Here is a 26,892-nt window from a genome sequence, read left to right on the forward strand (position 1 = left end):
CACCCAGTGGGAACTCAGTAAATTGGTTGTCCCTTCCCCCTCCCACCGAGTCTCAGTTGGATGGAGCGTCGCCTGTGGCTTTAAATTATGCAGATAACCTGCAGGTGGTGGAAGGGGGGGTTGAGATTAAAAGGAGCCTGACTCAGCCAATCAGTGCGCTGGGCTGGTGGAGCTAGGCGCCTACATGGCCCAATGGCTGGCTGTGCCGACTCCGAGCCCGCCCTGCCTCAGGGTGCAGTCGCGGTGGCGGTGGTGGTGTTGGCCCCGGGAGAGGATGGGTGGTGGGAGGGGCGGGGGGGGTGACTCCTTCGGCCACGCCCCGGAGGCGGAGCCACACTGGGGCCCCGCCGCAGTCGCGGAGGGAGGGGCGGGGCGGGCTCGGATGTCAGCGACTGAGCCGCAGGTGGCGGCGGGCGCGGGGCTCGGCCCGAGCTCGGGAGGTGAGTGCCGTCCTCCGACTCCCACGAATCCCCCCTGGCCCTCGCAGCCCCCTGTGCGCACGTACCGTGTACCCCAGTCCTGGTAGCCATGGGGGGCAAAGGCGCGGCGGGGCTTGGGGAGATGGCGAACAGGGGTTCGATGGGCTGCGCGGTGGGCGCTCCGGCCTCCCCCCGGTGATAATCAGGGGTCCGCGGAGCGAGATAGGGACCCCTGTCCTAGTTTCCATCTGCTGGCTTAGAACCCGAGGGTACAGGGGGGCGGCTGTGACGCGAGACCCCTCCCCAAATCCCTTTATTCTAAGCCTGGATGTGGGTCTAGGTTCTGGGGCTGCAAAGATGGGAGCGCTGCTCCCTCTCCAGCCTGGGACCCAAGATAGCCGAAGTGGAGGCCACCCCCAATTTCCCTCTTCCCAGCTGGGACCTGCAGACCCTCTTGGGACCGAGATGAGGAACCTTCCTCCCTTTCATCCACTGTGAACACTGATCCAGTCCTGGTAGAGGAACTGGGGGTCCCCTGAACCCCTCCTGTAGACTGACTGTCCTGTCCCAGCCCCCCACCACAAGGATAGGGTGGGGGACCTTTCGCTGGGATCCTCTTCAAGGACCCTAAGATTGGAATCTTGGGAGGGGTCAGTGTGGGGTCCCTTGCCTGGAGGGGCTGGCTGGCCAGGCCAGGCCTGGAAGGGCCTGGAGTAGACTTGGGAGTGGCCCCTTCCTCAGTGGGGGTTGGGCAGTGAGCATCTGTTCCCGGGGATTAAAATAAATCGAGGTAAATTAGGATCTTGCTGGAGGCTGACTGTGAGTGGGGTGTGGAGGAGGGGTGGGTGGCCCCTCCATCTGCCTGGGATCCCAGGAGTCTTCTGCCCCAGTCACAGTGGGGACCGTGAGATGGCTCTGGATGGACCTGGCTCACTGGTGACCTTGGGCAAGTGACAACATCACCCTGAGCCTCAGTTTCTTCTTTGAAAATGGGATTGTGGGCTTTGGAGCCTGTATTGTACAGATTTGGAAACCCATCCACCTCCATCTTTTGCCAGATCTTGACCCCACCCTTTTGCTTAAGATGTTGGTGGCTTGGGGGTGAGAGCAATGGGTCTGAAGACCCCACCATCACCCCCTACATGCCTTGCTGACCTCTGAGCCTCAGTTTACTGCACTGCAAAATGGGTTGATGATCACATTCTGGCATTGCCGGAAGGGCTACTCTGCCAGACAGTAAATTATATCACAAGGTTGCAGTCGTTGGAACAGGGGAATCTACCACCCAGGTCTCACTGTAGGGCCCGCCTGGGGCACACCCTGACCCACATACCGTCACCCACGCCAGGGGCAATAAGTGCCTGGGCGGGGTCCCAGACAGGAGGCCGTGCCAGGCCAGCCTGCTCCCTTTCCCTTTGAAGCTCTGTCCCTGTAGTGGGCCCAGGGGTGAGCACTGTGCTGGGAGTCTAATGCCTCAGGTTCAAATCTGGTTCTCCTGTGTGTGGCTTTGTCCCTTTGCACCTTGGTGTGTTTTTCTGTGAAATGGGCTAAACCCTTTTCGGAAGATCAAAGGAGACTGTGGGAGGATGGGAGTGCTATAAATATAGACGTGATCATTATAATACTAATTGCAATATTGCCGATTATAAACGGAGTCACAGATGACTAGGTGTGGAGATGAGAGGGGGAGTCTACAAGGGTGTCGCCTGCCGTACGTATCTCCAGCCTGACAGTCAGGTACAGTGCGTGCTCCGTAGGTGTTTGCCAAGTGAAGTGATGCAGGGGGAGCGGGGGCAATGGGAAGGACTGAAAAATTCCTGTGCGAGCTCAGATGCCTACTCAGTGGCTCCATTGCTGTGTAACGTGGGGCCTGTGGCTCAGTTCCCCCATTTCATGACCAAGATGAGACCCTGTCTCTAACTGCCATTGTGAGAATCAAGCCAGAGTGTGTAAATGGTCACGGCGTTGGTGGCTGAACCTGGAGGGAGGAAGCATGTGACTGATGGTTATTGAAAAAGTATGGCCAAGAGGCTGGGCACCGGAAAGAAAAGAAAAACCCCAAACTAGTCCTCCTGTGAGCAGACCCGAGCTGAGGAGGAGCAAAATTTAAGATCCTGTTTCACAAAACTCAGGAGGCCCAGAGAGGTCAGGGCGTCCCAAGGTCACCTAGCAGGAGGCCCGGAGCAAGAGTCCAGCCTTCTCTGCTGACTGGGCACCTATCTTGGGCCTGGGCTCGTACTAGACCAGGTGCAGAGCCCCAGGTTTGGGGAGCTCTTGCAAGGGAGGAAGGATACACCTCCAGGGTGTGTCAGGGGTCATGTGAGACACCCCCAGGAAGGACTCTGTTCCCTACCCCCAGCCGCCAGAAGGTGGGAGGCATCCTGGTCAGCCGAAAACCTGCTGTTTGACCTTGGGCAAGTCCCTGACCGTGTCTGGGCTCTGCACTGGCATCGCAGAGGCAGGGGCCTGGGGCCCAGCAAGGCCGACTTCTTCATCAGACGCAGTGACCGCTGTGTGCCTCCAGCACAGTGCTTTTAGGTGGCCATGAAGATTTAACTTCTTTTAAAATCAGAAGGGAAAAAAAAAATGAGCTGTGGAATCAAAGGAAACATTTAGATATATGATATTCATATATTTGTCTTTATGCCAGTGCAGTTGTAAAATATAGTTTAATTCTTTCCTTAATGGAGCAAGGGGCCCAGGAAGGCAGAAGTGCCTCAAGCCAGTGAGAGTTCTAATGTGGTCCTGGGTTCAAGCCATTCATTAGCTGTGCAACTTTGGATGTGTGGACTCCCCTCCCTGAGCCTCGGTTTCCTCATCTGTGCAGCAGGCTTCGTTGGCCCACCTCTGGATGGTGAGATGTGGAATGTTCAGCCCAGGGTTGGCACTCAATTTGTGGGTTCTATTATTTCACAATTGTCGTGATTATTATTTGTTGGGTAATAATAGTTGCAGGTTCAGGGGCCTCAGTTTACCCATCCATGACCTGCTCAATTCCAGAGAAGTCCCAAGGGTACTGCTCTGGGAGGGGAAGGTGAGGTGGCAGTTGGGCGGTTGATGGGGAGGGTGTGCTTCCTGTCCCCCACACTCCCGGGCCTGTGTTTGGCGGAAGTGGCGGGGCTGTGTGTCTATCTCTGGTGCCTGCCCTGACTGGGGCCAAGCCCCACTCGCTGCCCTGTTCGGTGAGTTTGAGCCCTGCTAAGAAGCCCCCGCTGCCCCTCTTTGCCCCCCTCAGGAACAGAAGGGATGCCTCTCTGCTTCCTGGGTTTCAAAAACCGCAGGTGTCGCTTCCTGTGCTGGGCCAGGGCCTGCGGAAGCGGGGGCGATGCCCCCCATTACTCCTCTGAGTGGTGTGGGGGGTTGCCAGGCAGCGCAGCGGACATGGAGACCCAGAGCCATCCCTGGTGGTTCTGAACAGGAGTCCTTTGGCAGACAGGCCAGGGACAAAATCACAGTGACCTGGGGACAGTGAGTGACCAATCTGTGCCACAATTTCCTCATTGAAAATTGGGATTGTGCCTCATGGTGTGGTTGTGAAGGTTAAATGAACAGGACCTGGGATGAGCTGGGCACAGCGCCACATACATGCTGGCACTCCGTGTGTGTGGCGGGGTGGCGGGGGGGTGTCTAATCAGAGTTGTAAAAACAGTCGCGAGATTCTTGGTTCCTGTGGAACTTGGGCCTGGTGGCTCCTCAGACAGTCTAGAGCAGCACTGTCCAGCGGAACTCTCTCGGTCTGTCTGTCCTATATGGCAGCTGCCAGCCTTGTGTGGTGACTGAGTCTTGGAAGCAAGGTTGTCGCAGCTAAGGAGCTGGGGGGTTCATTGTGTTTAATGTTACTTAGTTTGAAATTAAGTTGCTACATGGAGCTAGTGGTTCCTGTGTCCGTCAGTGTAGCTCCAAGGGATTTAGAGATGCTCCGGGTCTATATCGTGGTCAGAAACTAAGAAATGAGATAGACATTTAAGGCTTTTTCTTTTGGGGATGTCAGGCTAGCATGCCCTCTGACAGACTGGGTTTCCTTAGGGGCTGCGCTGACAACTGAAGTTTCTTAGGAGCCCCCACAACCCCCAGCACAGGGTGGTGGTTGGGAATGTTTGTTGAATCAAATCTATTTTTTTGCTTGGACTCCGTGCTTTCAAACTCCAACGCCCACAGCTGACCCCCTTCGGTCCAGGCTCCCCCAGTTTTTGTTCCTCCATTTGGCCCAGCCCTGATCCTGCAGTACCCGGGTGTCTGCGTCCAGCTCTGTTCCCCCAGAGTGGTACGGGGGCGCCGCAGGGACCAGGCCCAGGGCTGAATCCTCTCACAGACCCTGGCATTGTCCTGGGCCATGTGGGCACAAGGCGGGTGCTGGGCGAGGTCAAGGGACTGGGGCCTGTATGATAATGGATCAAGTTAAACTCACTTCAGGGTTAGGTAAACTGAGGCTCAGCAAGAGACAGCTTTGTCCAGGGTCCTTACTCAGTCCTTTCCTGGTGAGGCCCAGGGAGCTTCCCCATCCTGCAGTCCCCAGCCCTGTCCCTGTTGCCACTGTGCCTCCTGGGCTCCCAGCTGCTGCTGAGCTGCCTTCGGAGTCATGAATTATGAATGGGGCCTGCGGGCTCCAGTGACAAGCCTGGCCTCGAGGATGTGCCAAGGACACCAAGTGTCCCTCCGTCACCAGACGGCTTGGCCCACCCCCCACGTCAGGGAGATCTGGGGTCCCCCAGCAAGACTCCTTCTAGGCATTCTCTCTTGTTTTGCAGATGGGGAAACTGAGGGACAGAGCTGGACAGTAACTCAGACACCAGGTGAACACTGGCTTCCAGGGGGCAGGGTTGGGGCCTGTGGGGGCGTCAGTGCCAGCTGGGTCACCATGGTGAGGGGTCAGCCCTCTGTTCCAGGAGTGCGCCTGAGCTGGAGACTGTCGTAGAGGAGTTCAGGAGATCCCAAGGGACCCAAACACCCAGGCGGCTAATCCCAGTCCCAGTGTCCATTCCTCACCAGACCCTTTTCCCGCAGGAGCTGCCCCGTGTGGAGCTGGATGCTCAGGTCTGGACTCAGCTGGCCCAGGGTGCAAATCCACTGTCAGTCCCTGACTGTGTGACCTTGGCAAGTGGTTTGCCCTCTGGGGTGGGAGCTGCCTTCCCATCTATAAGATGGCCCAGAACTTTTCTGCCCAGGCGAGGGCTCGTCCAGTAGCGCCCCCAACAGTGAACTCCTATTCATGCTTAAGAACCGAAATCCCTTGCCCCACCCTCTGGTCTAGGCTCTCCCAGCCCCTACCCCTCCATCTAACCCCACAGGATTTGGGGCATCTATAACCGACTTGGTCCCCCTAGACTGGGAACTGCTCGGGGGCAAGGCCTGGGACTGAATCATCTCTGGAGCCTGGCATGCTCCTCGCCTTGAGGCTTTTGGTTCCTCTACTGTTTTCTCTCTCCCGCCTCCGCAGGGAGGGCAGTTGGAATTTCCCCTCCTCAGGCCCAAAACAGCTATGACTTTGCAACTCAAACTCACCTCTCTCTTCAGACAGGAACTAGGCAGGAGCCTGCAGGGGTCTCCACAGAGGCCATCAAGATGTCATATTTTGGGGAGCATTTCTGGGTAAGTAAGACCCACTCTTATTTTGGTGGGGGCTCCTTGAAAGGCTGTGGTGGGTTTTTTTGGAGGTGCGGGGGACCTGGCTGCTTCGGGGCAGAATCTTAGATATCTAAGCGGAGAGTCTGTAGGGAATAAAAGTTAAAGTGGGAAGAGTCAGACTGGGTTTGAATCGACACCTCCACAGTCCAAATGGGCCTCGTGACCTTGGGCAAGTCACAGACTGAACAACAGGAAGACTGAGGCTCAGAGTATGACTCTCGTACCTGAGGTCTCCCAATGAGAGAGTGCAGGATCAGGGCTCAAACCCAGGATCAGAGTGAACTTTCAAGATCCAGTGTTGTTCCAGCCAGGGGATTTCCATGTCTGTCCCGTCCTGGAGAGTTAGGGGAGTTTCATGACTTGACCCCTAAGGAGCCACCCCACCCATTTGCCCTCTGGGCTGGGGACCACAAGGCGGCCAAGTGAGATGGACTTGTTTTCATTCATTCATTTACACTTGCCCTCCGGGCCACCCACATCTCAAACCCAGCCAACTGTGGGGGATGCTGCCCCCGAAGAGGCTCCATCCCAGATCTGACCCCAAGGAGCCCCCAGTCTGGGGGACACAGAGCCAGACAGATGTTTCCAGTCCTGTAGTACCTTGGGGATACCCAGAAGAGGAGCCAAGACACAGAGTCCTGTTTGCTGTGGGCTTTGAAGGCTGAGATTTTCCAGGGTGTCAGCAAGGCACTCTGTGCACAGGGAACAGCCTGAACAAAAGCCCAGAGGTGTGACACTGACTGGCTAGTGGAGGGCACAGGACTCCCCCTGCAGGTCCAGGCTAATTGGGAGCCACAGAGGATATGTGAACAGCAGAGTCTACGAAGGACCAGGGCAGAAAGCCCCTTCCCCAATTGCAGGCCCTGAGCTTGCAGAGAGGAAGCCTGTTGCTAGGCAACTGGTTGCACCTAGCAACCGGCCCAGCTCCCTTCCTTTCTGCTCCCCAGCTGGGGCTCCTCTTACTGGCTTTGCTTTCTTAAAGGGGCCACACCCCCTTGCCACCTGTGGGGACCTGACCTCCACCCCATCTCCAAGGGTCAGAGTCTCCAGATTTGCCTCTGAATGACTGCGTGACCCCAGTGAGGAGCTGCCTCTCTCCGAGCCTCTGTTGGCAACTCCGTGTAAGGGGGTTGACAGGTTGAGGATCAGTCGCATTGCCCACGTGCTGGAACCCTGACAGCAGCACCTACATTTATTTAAAATTTCTTTTAATGGCATGAAGCACCTACATTTATTTTAAATTCTTTTAATTGTATGAAGCGTGCAAGCTCACTGCAGAAAATTCAGATCAGCAAAGAGAAAATAGAAACCACCCCTGACCCAGCCCCCTACCCAAAGATAGTCTGGTGCACAGTGAATAAGAGCTTTGAGTTTAGGATTTGAATTGGACTCTGCTGGGACTGCTTGGGCAGGTGACTTTGCATCTCGAAGCCTCAGTTTCCCCATCTGGGAAAGGAGGATGAAATCCCTGCCTCCCTGGGATCCAGAAAGCACCTCTGGAATGTTTGTTTCTTTTAATCAATGTTTTGTTTAATCTATTGTTTGCGTTGGTGGCTCTTTGCTGGGTGCTGCTGGGGCTCTGGCTGGCCTGAAGGAGCCTCTAGTCAGGGGAGATCAAGCCAGACAGGGATGCTCTAGTCCCATTGGGCCAAACCCGGGCTGGAGGCATAAAGGGCACTAGGGAGCCATGGGGGGAGTGTGAGCAGGAAAGGAGCATGATCAGGCTGTGTTAAAAATATATATCTCTGCGACTGGTGTCGGGGCAGCACTGGAGCCCAGAGGTTCTGATGGAGGATGCAGGTTTGAGACAGCCCCCTCCTTGGACCCTCAGCTGCCAGCCCAGCCCAAGGGAGGCAGACACTGCTGGGGGCTTTGCCAGGTCTGGGAAATGGGCCAGCAGTTGGCTCCGAGTCAGCCCCAGATGCTAGCCTAGGCGGCGGTGCCTGGCGCGGCCTCACCCGAGGATCCCCTGGCCGGGGCTGGTGGGGGATGCTCAAGCTGTTTGCTGAGCACTCGCCACCGTGCAGGGAGCCCTGTGTCCAGCACCCTGCCAGCCTCATGGAACCAAAACCCTTGGCAGGTGAGTGCTGTTATTATCCCCATTTGTCAGATGAGGAAACTGAGGCCCAGAGAGGTGAAGTCACCAGCCCAGAGTGACCCAGTGCATAAAAGGAGGCTTTGACCCTCAAACCTTGAAAGTAAACTACAGACACGGAAAGAGAGGAGACAGATCCCTGGGGGACTGGGGGGATCACCACTGAAAGTTCAGGGAAGTGGGAGTCTGAGGAGGGTCGGAGAAGGTTCTTCCAAGTCCGGCAAAGGTCCTTGAGAGGTGGAAGGGTTTGGATGGGTGGAAAGAGATGTTTCCTGGTAAGCAGGGGGCCGGGACAGCGCAACGACGGGAAAGCGCGGCTGGTCACCGTTTGCTGTTTTGAGAGTGAGGCCAAGAGGAAGCTGGGAGGTGAGATTGGAAAGGCAATTCCAGGCTAAGGGCTTTGGACTTCAGCAGCTGGTGGGCACTAGGGAGCCGTTAATGGTTCAAGAATGAGGAGTAACTGAGATTTGGGCTTGAGGCTGTCTTGGGTCTACCCCAGTCTTGGCTTTGGTGTCTCCATTTGTGCAGCAAGAGGGATCATCTGGTAGTGACTTCTGACTCTAGCCTTCAAGCTCCAGGTAACTGGGAAGGCGAACCGCACGAACTGGAGGAGGATGCGGGAAGCCATTTACAGAGAACCTGCAAAGTGCGGCCGAGGGGGTTGCTGAGGCGATTGTATTGGCAGTGAAGGAAAGTCAGGTCCCTCCACGAGCCTCCTCCTTCAGTCTGAATCACAAGGCCCTGTTTGGTGCTAACATGTCTTCAGTGGCCTCAGATGCCAGCTGATCTCCCACGATGCCCTTACATGTGACAGGGTCTGGTGGCATTAAAACATGGCTGTGGCCTCATTTTTTTCCTTTTTCCTTCGTTATGGCATGGAGTCCTGGTTTTCCACTTAGCAAGAGTGGTAAAAGTTGCCCTTTTTAAATAAATGTGTTTAGAAAAGAAACATGAGCAAACCTAAAGCAACACATTAACTAATGCCACAAATTAGCAAAAACTAGGGTTGCCTTGGGGTGTTGGGGACCCTGATTCATCCCCATATGAGAGCTAGATGGCTCCCTGCCCCCACTTAATGAGGGTCCACTTAAAAGGACAGTGATTTGCCCAGACCACACAGCACAGCCCCAGCCTCCCCCACTGAAGTGACCCCAGAACTGGGACGAAAGAGGTTTTGTTCAATGCGCCAGCGGGCGCCCGGGGAGAGGCTCTGTTCCCACCAGCACCCGGTAACAACAGGACGCCTCATTTGTTCATTTATTCAACAAACTCAAATGCCTTTCTGGCGCCCAACCCCAACCCGGAACCAGACATTGCTAGGTCCTGAGAGGGGCGTCAGACCCAGGTCTTGCTCTGGGGGCTCAGGCAAGGAGTCAAAGAGAACGGAAACTGACTACAGCGACCTACATGACAGCGGTCATATTGGTTCCCAAAATTGAAATGTGATGGGGGTAACATGGCCGTGAGGGTTGGTTTGATCCAGCAACTTCACTCAACATGTTTGTTATTCAGACTCTCTCAGGTTTAGTTTTTTTCCAAAGTTCGTGGACGCTATTTGACTTCCAATATTCCCTGTGCCTATATAAGTCTTCATTTATAGAAAAACGCAGACAGAGAAAGACAGGGAGGAAGAGACTGATGGAGGCAAAGAGACTCAGAGAGAGAAAAAAAAGAAAGAGATGGAGAAACAAAGACAAGTAGAGAAACAGAGGCAACTAGTGAATGAGGACGTGTCTCCTTCAGCTGTGGGACAGAAGTCCTAGGCTTCTCTTTGATTAAGCCAATTTAATGCCCATGAACCAATCTGTGTGGGAGGGTGGGGTGGGGAAAGAATGAACTAACTGCTACAACCAAGGGGATGGGCTTCTGCTTGTTGGGTCCTCTGTTTACACCCATGTTGCTAGGCAACCTTAATATTTTCCTGCATCCAGTTTTCAATCTCCACCCCCATTCTCCGCAGGGGGAGAAAAACCATGGCTTTGAGGTTCTGTACCACAGCGTGAAGCAGGGACCCATTTCTACCAAGGAGCTGGCAGACTTCATCCGGGAGAGGTAAGGTTCCCCGCACCCTCCCTACCCCGCGGCCATGCTCCACAGTCCGGCTGCGACGCCCACCCTGTGGCCACGCCCATCCCTCCTGAGAGCTACACCAAGCCCCGCCCCGTGAGGTCCAGATCCCTTTGGCTCCAGGAACTAAACCTGCTTTGGAGACCCTCAGAAACAGTGTTTTCAACACTCTCAGTCCCATGACTTCCTGTAAACAACATCCCCCAGGTTTTCAAATGCCTCCTGCGAAGATGATAGCATGACTTACTCAAAGGGGAATTTTGAAAACTCAGTCTCATGCCCTCAGTATGATAAAAGAAAATACATGTGATAAAATAATCTGCATCTCAATATGTAAGTGTTCTGATGTTAGTATCCCAGAAAACATAATAAAATCCAATTTCAAGTTAACCTTCTACTCCCTGGTCACTCAGTAGCTGAGTGCCTGTTAAATCTGGGCAGAGAGTTCAAAGCACTATAACCAGGTTTTTCTCTTCATGGGTCAAGTGGGACTGTCTAAGCCACCCCGGGCTGTCTGAGCCACTCTTAACTTTGCGGGTCTTCCACCCCTGGAATCATCCACTCTTGCCTGTGGTGCTCCCTGGCTGCCCCTATTGTGAAATGCCCCAGTGGGTAATTGGTTTTAACTGGGCACATTGCTGCCCCAGACAAAATTGTGGTTCCAGAAGAAAATGCGAGGGGATATTAGGTAGGCATGTAGCACTGTCTCTCCAAGGGAAAAGGAAATGTAGCTTCTCTCCTGCAGTTAAATGAGAAGAGCCCTAGAAAGTGTTTACAGTGTGTGCTCAAGCATTTTTTCACTTGCTGCTGCTACTACTACTGTTGTTAGTAAAATGTATTATGTAAGGATAAAAACCTCTCCCGTGAGTTTCGCGAACACCTCCCCCGATACTGCCCTCACTCAGAGCCACTGCTCAGATGTTTGAGATGGGAAAACTGAGGCCAAGAGGGGCAGGGCATCTCCCAGGAGGGCCCAGAAGCCTCCCTATCTTTTCCCTGTCCTCCTCCCCAGGGCCACTATCGAGGAGACCTATTCAAAAGCGATGGCGAAACTTTCCAAGCTGGCCAGCAATGGGACCCCCGTGGGGTGAGTGGACCAGGTGCTCACAAGGTTGTGGGGCCCTGGGGTCATCAGGAGCCTGCCCTAGGGTGGGCATCTTTTCACACGTGTGATGCGTAGGTTAGGGAGTCATCCCCCCACATGTAGGGCTAATTGGACAGAGGAAGATATATCATTCATTCACTCACTATCTCATTAATTCACTTAACAAATATTTACGGAGTACCTACTGTGTGCTGGGCACTGTTCTAGGCACTGGGGACCCAGTGGCCAGGAAGACAGATAAAATCCTAAATTACCTTCATGGTGTCTTCATGCCATGCACATCGAGGATGTGTGACAAGACAAATGGTAACTACAAACATGAGCAAAGTCCTTTCTTAGGACGAAAAGTGCTAGGAAGGGAATGGAATAGGAGCATGAGAGGTTGGGTGCTTTCTCTGGCGTGCGCCCGGGTTTCATGAGCTGAGACCTCAGTGATGAGGAGGCAGCCCTGCGAGTGTCTGGGGCAGAGGGACCCAGGCGGCAGCTCGGCCTGAAGCAGCCGTGCCCTGTGTATGTTCAGGGAAGAGCACGGAGGCCGGCATGGCTGCAGGGGCTGGGGAGGTGGGGATGAGATGGGGTGGGGGGGCTGGGTGCAAGGGCCTGGCGCACAGGTGACTTTTAAACAAGGATGTGACGTAGGCCCATTGGCATTTGCAAAGATCCCTGAAGCTGCTGTGGGGCAAACGTTCTGTCATGGGCAAAAATGGAGGCAGCAGGGAGGGAAGACAGTGGAGAAGCTGGTGGGCGGGATTCTGTTGAGGTGGGTGGGCCCCAGGAACTACTTGGTTTGGGCTGCTTGCGTCTTAGCCGCCCTTGGGTATCAGGTGGGGCCTGGAGTCCAGGGTGAGGGCTCTGGGGCCTCGGGACCTGACTTTAAATTCCATCCCCGATGTTCATGTGCTGAGGGGCCTTGCATGAGTTACGGAGCCTCCTATGCCTCAGTGTCCCCACCAGTCACACGTCTGCCTTACATGGTCGCGGTGGGGATTAAATACGTTAATATGCATTGGTGCTTAGCAGGGCCTGGCACACAGTAGGTGACTGAGACAATGCCAGTCGTGCTGTCTGAGGGGACGCAGGGGAGTTGGGCCGGCTGGGCCCTCGCTGTGACCCTGTCCATCTCCAGGACCTTTGCCCCACTCTGGGAGGTCTTCCGTGTCTCCTCGGACAAGCTGGCGCTCTGCCACCTGGAGCTGACTCGGAAGCTGCAGGACCTCATCAAGGACGTGCTCCGCTACAGCGAGGAGCAGCTCAAGGTGCACAAGAAGGTGTGTGCCCGGCGGGGACTGCCCAGCAGGGTGTGCAGAGGACGCCCGTGGCTGACAGGAGCCCCAGGCCCTGCTCGTGCCTCTGAGAATTCTGGCAATTCTGAAACATCAAACCCAGAGCCCCACAGACCAGGGAACTGGCAGACATTTTGGACTCAAAACCCTAGACCAGAGGTCAGCACGCTGCAGCCTATGGGTCAGATCCAGCCCACCCCCTGTTTCTGTATAGCTCATGATCTAGGAATGTTCATTACATTTTTAAATGGTGGTGATGGGGGATCAAAAGAAGAAGACTTTGTGAGACGTGAAAATGATATGACACTCAGATTTCAGTGCCAGTAAATAAAGTTTTATTGGCACACAGCCATGTCCATTTGTGTACAATAGTGGCTCTTTTTTCGAGTCAAATGTCCATGCCAAGCAAACCCATTTACTCTCTGTCCCTTTACACAAAAAGCTTACTAACCCCTGATCTCGATGGTTAGAAGCTACAGATATTATTCTTTGACATTTGTAGAGTCTTTCAAACCTAGAATCTTGAACAATTCAAGCCTTGTCCTGTCAGGATCCCAGAATAGTTGCAGTTGATAATTCTTGGTATTTACAGAGTCTAAAATCTGTAGTTTTCAACCCTGTTTAAAAGAGAAGTTGGGCCCTGGCTGGCGTGGCTCAGTTGGTTGGGTGTTATACTGCGAAGTGAAAGGTCGCCGGTTCCGGTTCCGTTCCTGGTCAGGACGCCCGCCTGGGTTACCGGTTCAGTCCCGGTCAGGGCGTGTACAAAAGGCAACCACCTGAGGTTTCTCTACCTCTCTTTCTCCGTCCCTTCCCCTCTCTGTAAAATCAAAATGCATACAGACATACATACATAAAAGGGAAGTTGGGTACTGGCTAGATGGCTCGGTTGGTTGGAGCTTCATCCCATACACCAAGGCAGCAGAAGTGGCTCCCCGTCAGGGCACAGACCTAGGCTGCAGGCTCCACCCCTGGGCAGGGTACATGCAGGAGGCGACCAACCACTGCTTTTCTCTCATATCCCTGTTTTTCTCTCTCTCTCTTTCTCTGTCTAAAATCAGTAAACATCCTCAGGTGAGGATTAAAAAAAAAAGAGGGGAGGGAGGTGGTAGTAGTAATTCATACCATACACTTACAAATGGTTAAGATAGTAAATTTTATGTTTTGTGTATTTTACCACAATTTTTCAAAAATTGGGGACAAAGAAGTTTCCTATGGGCTGATGTGGAACGATCTTGGGAGTGGACTATGAAGTGGGAAAATTAGTGAGTTAAACAGGACAGACTGCTGCAATTTGTCATTTTTAAAATGACAAGCACATTTACTTGTTCACATGCCAGTCATTTCTGGAGACATGGGAACTCCTTAGCAGAGGCTTGTGAGGCTGGGGACCAGGGTGTGGGAGGTTTTTGGGAGCTCCCCCCTTAAAACTTTTTGAGTTATGCATAAATTCACCTATTTTTAAAGTTACAGTTTTTAAAAAAAGATTTTATTTATTTATTTTTAGAGATAGGGGAAGGAAGGAAGACAGAGGGAGAGAAACATCGATGTGTGGTTGCCTCCAACTGGGGACCTGGCCTACAACCCAGGCATGTGCCCTGACTGGGAATCGAACAGTTTGTCCTTTGGTTCATAGGCTGACACTCAATCCACTGAACCACACCAGCCCAGGCTAAGAAGCTACAATTTTTTATGTTAAAATAATACTCAGAAAAAGTTCTCTGTGGGGCCCGGAATCTCACAGTGCTTGGGAAGCTGAGAGTTTCATGGTCTGTACCTGAGGTCTGTTCAGGTCCTGTGCCCCAGCAGGAGTTTCAGGCGGCACCCATGTTCCTCTCTTCCCCACCCTCACAGTGCAAAGAGGAAGCAGTGGGCACCCTGGACGCCGTGCAGGTCCTTGCAGGAGTCAGCCAGCTCCTGCCCAAGGCCCGCGAGAACTACCTGAACCGGTGCATGGACCAGGAGCGGCTGCGAAGGGAGAGTACAAGCCAGAAGGAGATAGACAAGGTGGGCCCACCGTTTCAGGTCCCCAGCCGACACCACCCCACGCCGGTCTCAGGAGCTTGCCGAGGCGCGGGGGCTGCCTGATGGTAGAGTGAAAACATACCACAGAGCTATGGTTATTAAACCTGAGTGTGGTCACCATGACCTGGGCACCCTGCGAGAGGAGGGTGGGGGAAGCTTCCTGGGTGTCTCTTCCCAGCCCTGTCCCCCCCTGTGCCTCTAGGCAGAGACAAAGACCAAGAAAGCCTCAGAGAGCCTGCGGCGCTCTGTAGAGAAGTACAACTGCGCACGCGCTGACTTCGAGCAGAAGATGCTGGACTCAGCTCTGGTACGAACCGGTGTCTCTGCCTTGGAGACCTCCACGTCCTGGGGCTGGATGCTATGGGCCTCAGAAGTCTAGAGCCTCCCACACCCTCAACTCCCAGGAGCCTCTGAATCACAAGCATAAATCTATCAAATTTTAAAGCCAGTTAGCTCTTATTATTATTAATATTATTTCATAAGCAAAACCATTTTTGTCCCTTGGTTTCCCCACCTGTAAAATGGGGACAGTAACAGTATCTGCCTCTTAGAGTTGTTGTGAAGATTAAATGAGTCACAGTAGGTGAAGTTTTCAGACTAGTACCAGGTGCAGAGAAACCACTCTATGAGATACTTTTTTCCCCCCATTTTTTTTATCCTTGCCCAAGGGTTTTTTAAAAATTGTTTCTGAGGGAGAGGAAGGGGTGGGGAGAAAGAAACATTGACGTGAGAGAGAAATATCAATCAGTTGCCTCCCAAACATGCCCCAGTTGGGGATCGAACCTGCAACCTGGGTATATGCCCTGACTGGGAATTGAACCCGCAACCTTTTGGGTATACAGAATGATGCTCCAACCAATTGAGCCACCTGGTCAGGGCTATGACATACCATTTTTATTTCTATTATTACTGATGAGGTTTTTGAACAAATAGGGCAGGATTTAGAATATCAGTCTCCTGACGTTTCATGGTGGCTGAAAGGCCTGGGTTCTAGTCCAGCCTCCATTCCTCACCAGCTCTGTAACCTTTTACAAGACACTGCACCTCTCTGGGTCTCTGTCCATCCACAAGTGGAAAACCAGATTGGAATCTCAGGATTAGAAATGAGATTTTTTTTTTCTTCTGATTTTACAAGGGATAGAAAGTTACAAATGACAGGAAACGTCATTCAAACTGACGGGAAGATACAGGCTCATGGAGCTGAAAAGGTTGAAGCGAGGACTCCGGGCAGGGCTGGCTCCAACGGTGTTGGCAGGAAGTTGTGCCTTTCTCCTGTTCAAGTCTTTTTCCCTCTGGGGCTTCCCTGTCAAGCAGACAGGGCCTCCTGTGTGTGCACATGTAGCAAAGTAACCACCAGACACCTCCACATGCACCCCACCAAATCACTGACTCAGCATATGGAAGTGTCTCTTTTCCTATAGTTCCAGCAAAAGCCCTAGTGCAGACTCTCCTTGGCTCTTCCCCAAACCAATCACTGATGCTAAGGGGTTGAAACATTCCGACTGATCAGACTGAGTCACCTGGCGACTCCTTGTGGTCTCCGCTTTTCCATCTGCCCCTCCCCTCCTTCCTTAGCACTTCCAAGCCATGGAAGAGACCCACCTGCGGCATATGAAGGCGCTGCTGGGCTCCTACGCCCACTCAGTGGAGGACACTCATGTGCAGATTGGGCAGGTGAGTGGGGCCGGGGTGGAGAATGAGGGTGGGGGCGCTGAGCAAGAAGGCCTTTTCCCAATTACACACTCTGCCCACCCTGCCCAGGTTCACGAGGAGTTTAAACAAAATATAGAGAACATCAGTGTGGAAATGCTGCTGAAAAAGTTTGCGGAGAGCAAGGGCACGGGCCGGGAGAAGCCTGGTGAGTCGGGGCATCTGGGGGCCCGGAGGCATGGAAAGGGCAGGGTTCAAGAGGCAGGAGGCTTCCCTGGGCCGCAGGTTCCCCATCGGAAAAATGGGCTGATGGCAAATCTAACTCTGCAGCCCACAGAGGAAGAGGATTTGATGCCTGATCTTATGTGTAAATCTCTTACAACCAGATACCAGAGGGGCCATGAATGCCAGACTCAGTCATTCGTATTTTACCCAAAGGGCCCAAGGGAGCCATTACGAGTTTTTGAGCAAAAGACCGATTTGAAACTGCCCAGACGCAGGGATGGGGAAATGTTGAGAGCAAAAGCTGTGGGGTTGGCCCCGGCCGGGTGGCTCAGTTGGTTGGAGCATTGTCCCTTACACCAAAACCATCTTCGGTCAGGGCACATGCCTAGGCTGCAGGTTCTGTCCCTGGGTGGGGCACAACCAGGCAACCGATAGATGCTTCTCTCTCACCTTGATGTCTCTCTCTCTCTCTCTCTCTCTCCCCCCACCCCTAAAATTAAAAACAAAACAAAACACATCCTCAGGTGAGAATTAAAAAAAAAAGGTTGGGGGTCTGTCTGGGTTTGAGTCTTTTCTTCATCGCGCGCTGTGTGACCTTGGATATGGGTCTTGACTTCTTTGAGCCTCAGTTTTCTCGTCTGTAAAGTGGGCATGATACTAATCTCAACTGATGGTGGTATGAATGTTCAGTAATTTGATGCAGGTAAAGGGCAAAATATATGCCTGGCACACAGTAGGAATTTAATAGATGCTCGTACAAAGCCTGCCCCAAAATCTAGTCAAGCACTGCCTGTCCTTTCTCCCTCGTATCTCCATAGCTCAGCCCTGGCTCCGGTCGCCGCTCATTGTGCGGGCCCCTCTCCAGCCCTGCACTGGCTCCCCAATCAGTCATGCCCGGCTCCTGCTCACATAACCTTCATGGCGCACCGCCTCCCTTAGGAGAGTCCCGTCTCCTGACCTGGTGCTTGCAGCTTGGCCCACTGTATCAATTTTTGGCCCATTCTCTGACCCAACCAAGTTTGACCCAGAAAAGAAGGAGTAAAGAGAAGTAACTCCGAGCATCACCACTGCCCCTCCCCCAGCATTCCATCCCAAGGTGGGAGCAGAACCCTTGGCCCATCCCACTCATGGCCGTCTCTGCAGCTGGTTCAGCATCTTACCCATGTCCAGGACCCTGTTAGCCTTCCAGGCCCAGGCTCCCTCTCTGCTGAGTTTCTCAATCTCTTCTCTCTCAGGGCCTTTGGACTTTGAGGCGTACAGCACAGCTGCCCTGCAGGAAGGCAAGTACGTCTGGACCTGGATGCCCAGGCTGGACTGTGGGGACGAGGGAGGCAGAGCTGAATGGGAAGGGAGCACCCCCAGGACTCAGCCGCACCCACCGTCTATCCTCAGCAATGAAACGTTTGCGGGGAGCCAAGGCCTTTCGCCTTCCAGGACTGAGCCGGAGGGAGCGGGAGCCGCCTACAGCTGTGTGAGGAAGCACTCCAACCCACTGGCCCTGACCCAGGCTAGCCCGGGACCCCTTCCCCTGCCCAGGCTATCCCTGAGGTCCCCTGCTTAAGGGAGCCCACAAGTATTCTCATTCCAGGCAAGACACGGAGTACCTCTGTGCCAGGCTAACTCGATATCACCTATCCAAGCTAGTCCAGAATTCTTCCCTCTGCCAAGGCTAGGCCAGGGGCTGCCTGGCCCAGACTTGCCCAGGATCCCTCCCATTGCGAAGGCTAGTCCTGTTTCTCCACTTGATGCATCCCAGCAATTCTTGCTTTGCCAAGCGGAGCCCGGGAGAGTCTCCCTGCACAAACTAGCACCCAGTCCTTCCCCATGCCCACAGTCTCCCCAGATAGCCTTTTCCAAGGCTAGCCCCACGCCCCAGGCCTTCTCAGGCAGGCCCTTCTCACCAGCTGCAGGGCTCCTCCCCTTCCACGCTGTGTGGGAACAGCCCTTCCTCTGCTGACTCCAGGGTCCCTGCCTCCCACCCCAGGCAAGCCGGGATCCCACCGCCTGCAGGGCCAGCTCAGGACATGCTTGCAATCCAGGCCCACCCCCTCAGTTGCCATTCCCAGTGCTGGGGTGGAGGGGACAGAAGAGGTGGGGGAGCTGACGCCCATATTTTTTCCCATCCGCAGAGACCCCGTGGAGCCTAACTCAGCGGTGAGTGCCATCGGGGCAGGTTTCAGGTCCGAGGCAGGTGGAGGGGCTGCAGGGCGAAAGTCGAGGTTGAATGGGGAAGAGCCTGACTCACCATCTGTCTCCCCAGCCCTGTCCAGAGGTGGATGAAGAAGGCTTCACTGTCCGGCCTGACGTGACCCAGAACAATATCCTTCTGGCACCCTCTGGGGGTGGTTGTTGGCATAGCAATGACAAAGCTCTGTCTACAGTGGTTTCTCTACCATTAGCAACCCTCTTTGGGTACACCCTGGAGGGCGGGGGGCCTCTAGTATGGACAAAGCAAATCCAAATGCAGACACCTGCCCTGTGGGGTCAGGGCTGGGCAAGAGGAGAGGAGGGGCTGGGTTACAATAGAGGGTAATTGAAGGGGACTTCCTGGAGGAGGAAGCACCAGTATTGGGGTTTAGGAGTTGAATAGGAGTTCACTGGTTAGGGCAGGGCATGCTTGTGCAAAGGCTTAGATGGAGGCATGGGGAGGGGGTAAAACATGGTGTTGGGGCCAAGGGGGACAAATGGTGAGAGAATTCTGCAGACCCTCAAATGAACAGGAAGGGCCGTGGTCAGATTTGAGGGCTGACTAGCTAGAGGCCATGCGTTGGGATCTGCTTGGCCCCTTGACTGAGGTGCACGCACAGCGGAGCCCTCCCGCTTCTCGTCCAGCGACTCTGACTTTGACGACGAGGAGCCCCGCAAGTTCTATGTGCACATCAAGCCTGCTGCGGCCCGTGCCCCAGCCTGCAGCCCCGAGGCAGCCGCTGCGCAGCTGAGGGCCACGGCGGGCAGCCTCATCCTCCCTCCCGGCCCAGGGGTGAGGCTCAGGAGAGGTGCGGCAGGGGGCGGGGGGCTGGCTGGACACGTGGACCTGATGCACCCACTTTGTCCACAGGGCACCATGAAACGCCATTCTTCACGTGAGTAGCCCGTTCAGGGGTCTTCGGTTTGGGGAGGAGAACGTGGAGGGGAGACTAGGCCTGAAGTACGGGTGTGGGTTTGAATCTCAGCTCTGCTGCGTGCCGTGGAGCAGGCTGCTTACCCACTCTGACGCTCAGCCTCTTCTATGAAATGGGGTCACTGTGAGGATTAAATGAGACCCCAAAGGAATGTCCCGGAAAGAAGCCCAGACCTGGAGACAGTGGCTCAGGTTTAAGTCCCTCTCTGCCTGGTTTGGTCAGTGCGGCCAGCTGCCTGGACAGCCCGAGCCTCGGCCTCCTGGGCTGTGGGGTGGGGAGCCCCACAGGCAGGGTGCCGGGAAGGCTCAGGGAGGCCCATCTCTTGTAGGGGATGCCGCTGGGAAACCACAGAGGCCTCGATCTGCCCCGAGGGCCAGCAGGTGCGTCACAGCATGGAACGTGGGGTCAATCGGAGTGGGCAGGTGGGAGCCATCTTCTCTCCAGCTCCCTCCCTGTGTCTCTGTCTCCCCTTCACTCACCCAGGCAGGGAGTTGAGAGACCACTTAGCAGTTCATTCCGTAGACATTTATTCAGTATGGGCTGTGTATTCATGCCATTCTGGGTTCTGGGGTATATGACCCAGCTAGGTTCCCTTCTCCGAGTTACGTTCTAGTGGCTCAGATTTGAAGAATAGCAGATAAGGTAGAACATGTTCAGTACTTCTAAGTGTTACGAAGAAACGAAAACAGGTGACGTGATGGAAGATGGGAGTGGTGGCGGTAGTTGGGGCAGAGTGGAGGGCCCCGGTGGTTGTGGGGGAGCGACTTTCAGCCGAGCCCTGAGGAGAAGCGGGGGGGGGGGGGCCAGGGGGAACTGGGAGAATGGAGGCCAGGCCAAGAGCAGCATGTGCAGAGGCCTGAGCTGGGAGGAGGCTTGGAAACGATAAAACAGCCCCTCTTGTCCATTTGGTCGCCAGCTGTACAGAGAAGCTGCAATCAGATGAGCAGGTTTCTAAGAACCTCTTTGGGCCACCCCTGGAGTCAGCCTTTGACCATGAAGATTTTACAGGTGACGGGGGTAAGGGCTTGGGGTGGGTGTGACCAGAGGGAAGATGGGTGGAGCCATTGCAAGGGTAGGTGGCTCCAGTGGGCAAGAGGATGGGCTGGGCTGGAGGGAGGATGTGGGGGTCCTTGTGGGTCCAAAGGAAGGTCAGTGCAGCCAGGTCAGTATGAGAGTGGGTGGAGCCACAGAGAAGGTGAAGCCTCTTGGCGGGGTGGGGGCGTTAGGAGGGACAGAGTAGGTGGGTGAGGCACAGTGGAGACAGAAGTGACCAGAGGGCATGGTGTGGGGTGGAGGGGTAGGCCCTGGCTTTGAATGGGAACAGGCCTTTAGGGACATGGGTGTGGCCTGCAGGAAGATGGCCCGGACTCCCTGTGGGCGGGGTCTGGAGCTGGCCGCCCCTTCTCCCCCCAGGATCCAGCAGTCTTGGCTTTACCTCCAGCCCCTCACCTTTCTCCTCCTCATCCCCTGAGAACGTGGAGGACTCTGGCCTGGACTCCCCGTCTCACACAGCACCTGGCCCCTTCCCCGATTCCTGGGTCCCGCGCCCAGGCACCCCGCAGAGCCCACCTAGCTGTAGGGCTCAGCCACCTGAGTCGAGGGGAACACGGCCCCTGCTGTCCTCGGACTCGCCACAGCCCCTGGCGTCATCCCCCGGCCCCTGGGGGCTGGAGGCCGTGGCTGGAGGAGGTAGGTCGAACAGCCGGGAACTGTTACCGGAACCCTGAGGGGGCGGACAAAGCACCTACTCCGATCAGTGGCCTATGGAGCGGGGCGGGGGCAGAAACCCCACCCTTGTAAGGACAGTAGTGAAATGGATATTTAACTAAGCAGGAGGCGGCAGGTACCGGATGAAGGCGCCCAAGGGTGGGGCCTCCCAGATGTCCCAGAGAAGGGACATCTGAGCTGAGATGGGCAGAGGTGCAGATGAGGCGACGTGGGTGTGCGGGCAGGGCATTCCCAGCAGCGGGCACTGCCCGTGCAGAGGCCAAGCAGTGGCAGCGGCCAGACCCCTTGAGCAGCTGTGGGGAGGCTGGGATGGCTGGACCAGTGAGGATGGGGAGGAGGGACAGGAGGGAGGGTGTCCGCAGGGGTGGCGCCAGGCACGGGGAGGCCGCCCTGGGGCAGGAGAGGAGAGGAGAGGGTCCCAGGCTGAGCTGAGGCAGGGCCAGAAGGAGGAGGAGAGCAGGCGGGACTGGGCTCCTGCAGGTCACCTGAGGAGAATGGTGTCGCCTTTGCATTGGGGGGCAGTGTGGGCTGTGACCGCACGAGGTCCCCAGCAGTGGTATCGGGGTGCCTGGCCTTGCCCATGGTTAGCGAAAGACTGGTTGGAGCTGCTTCAAGGGGGTCCCAAGGGAGTGAGTGTAGACCATGAGTGTAGACGAACTGAGTTGTCTGAGCTTCACTGCAGAACAGGAGTTCTCAACCGAGCCAGTTCTGCCCCCCAGGGGACACCCAGCAATGTCACCACTGATACTTGATTGTCACCTCTAGGGGGATGGGGAGCAACCAGCATTGGTGGGTTGAGGCCAGGAATGCTGTTCAACACCCTACTGCACACAGGGTGGCCCCACCCCAGAAAATGATCCGCAATGTGAGCCTGTCCGCAGTGCTGCTGAGAAACCCTGGAGGAGAGAGGAACAGGCCCTGGAGGGCCGGAGGGAGGGGACAGGGCTTAGCAGGCGCTTGGAGATGGAGTGGAGCAGGGGACCCTGGGGAGGAGGGAGAGCGCGGGGAGCCTGGGTGTTAACGCCATGTTAGTTCACTTAGAAGGGTGAGACTCGGACGTGGGCCAGGGTTGGAGGCCTCCCATGTACTCTCTGAACGTTAGGTAAAACCCTCTTCCACCCCCCTCCACCCGTAGCGTGCCCGCCTTCTGAGCATCCAGTCCTGTCTAGGATTCCACCATTGACGGGGAGCTCACCTCTTACTGGGCCACCGGGCTGGTGTCCGGAGGCGGGGCTCGGAGTTGTGGATGGTGTCTGCAGTCCTGTCTGGCATCTTCTCTGTAGCCCCAGGACTTCAGACCACCAGGGGTCTCCCCACAATAGCCTGGCTCCCAGTTTTTGGCTGAGCTCCACCTCCGGGAGGCCCAAGGGGCAAGGGCAGCATCTCAGCCATGTCTTTCTCTCACTCACTCCCCAGACCTGAGGCCCATGCCTGCCGACCTTCCGGCCACGGAGGGCCTGGCAGCCCCGCCCCGGAGACCCCGCTCCAGGAAGGTGTCCTGCCCCCTCATGAGCAGCAACGGGGACCTGGTAGGGAGAGGGGCGTGGCGGGAGCCGGGCTGGGGGCCGCCCCGGGCCAGCATCGGGGCCCTGCTCCTTGGGTGTTCACAGCCCAGCCCGTCTCCTTCCCTTCCAGTCCCACTCTCTGAGCCCCTCCCCACTGGGCGCTTCAGTCCCCAGCACTGCCCCAGAACGTTCCAGCTTCTCATCCCAGACAGGACACGGTACGTGCGGGTTTCACATTCTCTGGTCTGGGTGGCGGGCTAAGTGACCCAAAGGAGGCCCTATAGGAAGAGAGAAGGTTCCGGAGCCTGAAAACTGCTCACTCTCTGTCTGCCCCTCATTCCCTCCCCACCGCCCCCAGGAATCTCCCGGGGCCCAAGCCCCGTGGTGCTGGGCTCCCAGGATGCCCTGCCTGTGGCCACCGTCTTCACCGAGTACGTCCATGCCTACTTCCGCGGCCACAGCCCTAGGTACGTGGTGCTGGGGGACAGTGCAGACAGTGAGAGGCAGTCAGGGCTCCTTGGGGGCTGTGCGTCCGGGTCCCAGCAGGGACAGGGACAGCTTTCACGTGTGTTTCATGACCCGCTTTACCATGGAAGGGCCTGGGACACTGAGCTGAGCAATCAGGCCCCTCTCCTTAAGGGCAGTGGGAGCCACAGAGGGTGTTTGAGCAGGGCCGGGCATTGTTGTAGCCACAGGTCAGAGGAAGTCCTCCCAGGCTGCTGTGGGCACCAGCCTGAAGGGAAGAACACTAGAGGCCAGGCCTAGGGAAGGGTTGGGTGAAGGGTGAGTTGAGGGACCAGGGTTAGTCTGGGGGCAGTGCCCAGAAGGAAAGGACTTCAAGCCAAACTGAGAAGAGGAAGAGAGCATTAGGCCTAAAACCCAACCCGCGGACAGTTATAAAACTGAACTTGAGCCGCGAGCTTCCGTGGGGCCTAGGGGGAGGAGGTGATCCTGCCTCCTCCAGCCCAGTGTGGGTTCTGCCTGTGCCTGGATTGCTCTCCAGGCAGGGACCCAAGGGGAGCAGGGTGGGGGTAAGGACGCTGGGCGTAGTCAGGACCTCGCTGCTTCAGCAGACCGAGGCGGCCACAGGCTCTAGTGGAGCCCGGGGAGAGAGGAGCGTGAGGGCTGGGCAGAGCCCTGAGCCAAAGCCCGGTCCCCTCACCTCTCACCCAGCAGCCTGGCTCGAGTAACGGGGGAGCTGACCATGACCTTCCCAGCCGGCATTGTGCGAGTGTTCAGCGGGACCCCACCCCCACCCGTCCTCAGCTTCCGTCTTGTGCACACAGCCCCCATCGAGCACTTCCAGCCCAATGCCGACCTCCTCTTCAGGTACTGTTGGGAGGTGGGGGTCAGGAACAAGGGGTCCCAGAGGCTAGTGGGGGCCAAAGTCTCCCCAGCTCTGACTTACTCCTCTGCCTCCCAGAATTTGCTCTGTGACCCTGGGCAAGTCCCTCCCCCTCTGGACCTCACTTTCCTGTCCTCCTTTTCTTCCCCGCCAACTGCGCTTAGCTAGGGCCCAGAAAATCAGCATCTTTATGAAGCCCTTGGGGTAGGCTGGATGCTGGGGATCCCCAGGAGGCCTGTTCTGAGGGTGGGAGTGATCATTCCGGGTCTCTGCAGCGACCCCTCCCAGAGCGACCCTGAGACCAGAGACTTCTGGCTCAACATGACGGCCCTGACGGAGACACTGCAGCGCCAGGCAGAGCAGAATCCGGCTGCCTCCTACTACAACGTAATGCTGCTGCGGTACCAGGTGGGCTAGGAGCATGGGACGCGCAGAGGGCCGCCGGGGGGCGGGGGGGGGGGGGGGGCGGGGCCCGGGGGTGGTTGGGTAAGCAGCGTGGGAGGATGGGCTTCCAAGTGCAGATGCCATCGTTATGCAAATTACAAGTGCCCCTACCAGGACCCTGCCCTGGAACCCGTCCACAGCCTTGATTAGAATGAGGCCCTCTCCTGCCCTCTGCTGGAAGTGTGATGTAATGCAGACTCCTATCCGCAGAATCTGCAAGGAAGGGCCTCTTGGGGTGGCGGTGTGCGCGAAGCAGACTGGAGCTGGTTGACAGTGTGCGGCGTGGCAGGACAGCATGGCCCAGTCTGTATCTCTCTGCTCTTCTCACTCTTTCTAGTTCTCCCGCCCGGGTCCCCAGTGCGTGCCTCTGCAGCTGAGCGCCCACTGGCAGTGCGAGGCGACCCTCACTCAGGTCTCGGTGGAATACAGCTACCGGCCCGGTGCCACGGCTGTGCCTACGCCACTCACCAATGTCCAGATCCTGCTGCCTGTGGGGGAGCCTGTGACCAATGTCCGCCTGCAGCCAGCCGCCACCTGGTAAGGGCATGTGGAAGGCTGAGAGGGGCTCAGTGGCGCCCCCTAAGTCCCCAACCCTCCCGCTGATGAAGCAACTAAAGGGTCCGCCCCGGACCTACCTGGTCCCTGTGAGCGCACACTGCTTACAACTGGGGTGCTATTATTAACAGTATTGATATCTGGCACCGAGAGCTGCTTCCACATCGGGGGTGCTCCATGGGCTCTGCATGCACTGGTCAGCTTAAGGCTCTAGGCAGTCCCTCCAGGTGCAGACTGCCATCCTGCCCATTTACGGAGGGGAAACAGAGACCCAGAGACGCTAAATTGCTTATCTAAGGTCACAGCCCCGATGTTGCCTTAGTTTTGTATAAAGGATAGAACCTGCAACAAAGAAGCCAGACTTATAGGAGCACTGCCTAAAAGTGTTGCAAGGCTGTGGGGCCCTTGGGGACCAGCTGCTCCTCACCCCACTGCTGTTTCACAGATGGGGAAACAGAAGCAAGGGAGGGGACCTGCTTGCTCAAGTCATGGAGCTGAGAGGCCACTGAGCTGGAACCCTGGGTTCCAAATGTTCTCTCCGGGGTAGACTTACCAAGCTTCTCTCGATGCCAGGAACCTGGAGGAAAAGCGGCTCCTATGGAAGCTTCCAGATGTGTCCGAGGCAGGGGGTGAGTCTATGGTTATACATGAGGTTTAGAGGGCTCACGCAGGAGCGCTTCTTTACACTGGGGAGAATCGTGGATACGCTGGGGTAGGGAAGTATGGGCATGTAGACAGGCTTGGAAGGGCTTTGACGAAGCTGGAGGAGGGGCATGCACAGCGGGGGCAAAGGCCCTGAGGCAGGGCTCCTTTACAAACCACACAGTCTGGTGGGGCCAAAGGAAAAGCGTTCAGGGGCACGAGAGTGGGTCAGAGGGGCAGAGAGGCCGCGCATCGGAGGACTTAGGTGGAGGGCCAAGGAGGAGCCTGGGTCACCGTGGGGATGGCGCCAGGGCCAGGGATGGGACGCAGCTGACCTCAGGCCTTCCCAGGCTCCGGCCGCCTGTCTGCCAGCTGGGAGCCGTGCTCAGGGCCCAGCACTCCCAGCCCCGTGGCCGCTCAGTTCACCAGTGAAGGGGCCACTCTGTCCGGCGTGGACCTGGAGCTGGTGGGCAGTGGCTACCGCATGTCACTGGTAAAAAGAAGGTTCGCCACAGGTAGGCCCCCACCCTGCTGCCGCCACGCCCCCGGGGGCCAGGGCACAGGGGCGGGGGGAGGCATTTGGGGTATTTGGGAAGGATAGGTGGGTGTCGGGGTCCAGAGGCCCAGGATGGGGGGTCTCAGGCAAGGAGGGGCGGCCAGGATCCCAGTGGGAGGGGCAAGAAGGGAGATGAATGTTTCTGGGTTGTCCCCTGGAGGGTAGGTGTTCATGCAAGGATCCAAGGCCTGGAGCCAAACCCCCCTGCAGCGACACCCTCCCCCTCTCCCCGTTCTCTCGCCCCCACAAGGGGCTCCTGGGGCCTGTGGGGCAGTGAGCTAAGGGGTGTTTAGGGGAAGATTGGGCAATCTCAGGGTAGAAACAAGTGAACTTGCCCCGCTCACGGCCCCGCACCCCGCAGGAATGTACCTGGTGAGCTGCTGAGCCCGGGAGGCTGCCCAGCCCAGCGGCCCCAGCTCTGCACTGAGCCCTGGTGCTGGTGACTGCTCCCCGCCTGCTTGTTGGATCCAGGGGTCCACGCCTGGCCTCCTCCGCGGCCCTGGC

At 56.3% G+C, this 26,892-nt stretch overlaps 1 protein-coding gene across 8 annotated transcripts; it reads left to right on the forward strand.

Annotated features, from left to right (window-relative positions):
- The first annotated feature begins 5,964 nt into the window (after positions 1-5,964).
- On the forward strand, positions 5,965-26,892 carry FCHO1 (FCH and mu domain containing endocytic adaptor 1). 8 transcript variants are annotated; one of them, XM_054578703.1, is made up of 26 exons: positions 5,965-6,008; positions 10,100-10,191; positions 11,219-11,293; positions 12,438-12,579; positions 14,446-14,598; positions 14,819-14,923; positions 16,192-16,290; positions 16,378-16,474; positions 17,727-17,771; positions 17,884-17,962; positions 18,621-18,645; positions 18,752-18,809; positions 19,293-19,471; positions 19,550-19,574; positions 19,942-19,993; positions 20,530-20,621; positions 21,027-21,302; positions 22,758-22,870; positions 22,977-23,064; positions 23,205-23,313; positions 24,020-24,175; positions 24,467-24,599; positions 24,973-25,172; positions 25,764-25,819; positions 26,183-26,347; positions 26,750-26,892. In XM_054578703.1, exons 1-26 carry the CDS (start codon positions 5,982-5,984, stop codon positions 26,770-26,772), a joined length of 2,664 nt encoding a protein of 887 aa, XP_054434678.1. In that variant the 5' UTR covers positions 5,965-5,981; the 3' UTR covers positions 26,773-26,892. The 8 variants fall into 8 exon arrangements, with proteins under 8 accessions (XP_054434678.1, XP_054434679.1, XP_054434683.1 ...); XM_054578704.1 differs by having other exon boundaries at positions 24,994-25,172; XM_054578708.1 differs by having other exon boundaries at positions 21,126-21,302.

This window comes from Pteronotus mesoamericanus, unplaced genomic scaffold, assembly GCF_021234165.1.
Source record: "Pteronotus mesoamericanus isolate MK-2021 breed Mesoamerican mustached bat unplaced genomic scaffold, CSHL_Meso_final contig_502, whole genome shotgun sequence".
Classification (NCBI taxonomy): Eukaryota; Metazoa; Chordata; class Mammalia; order Chiroptera; family Mormoopidae; genus Pteronotus; species Pteronotus mesoamericanus.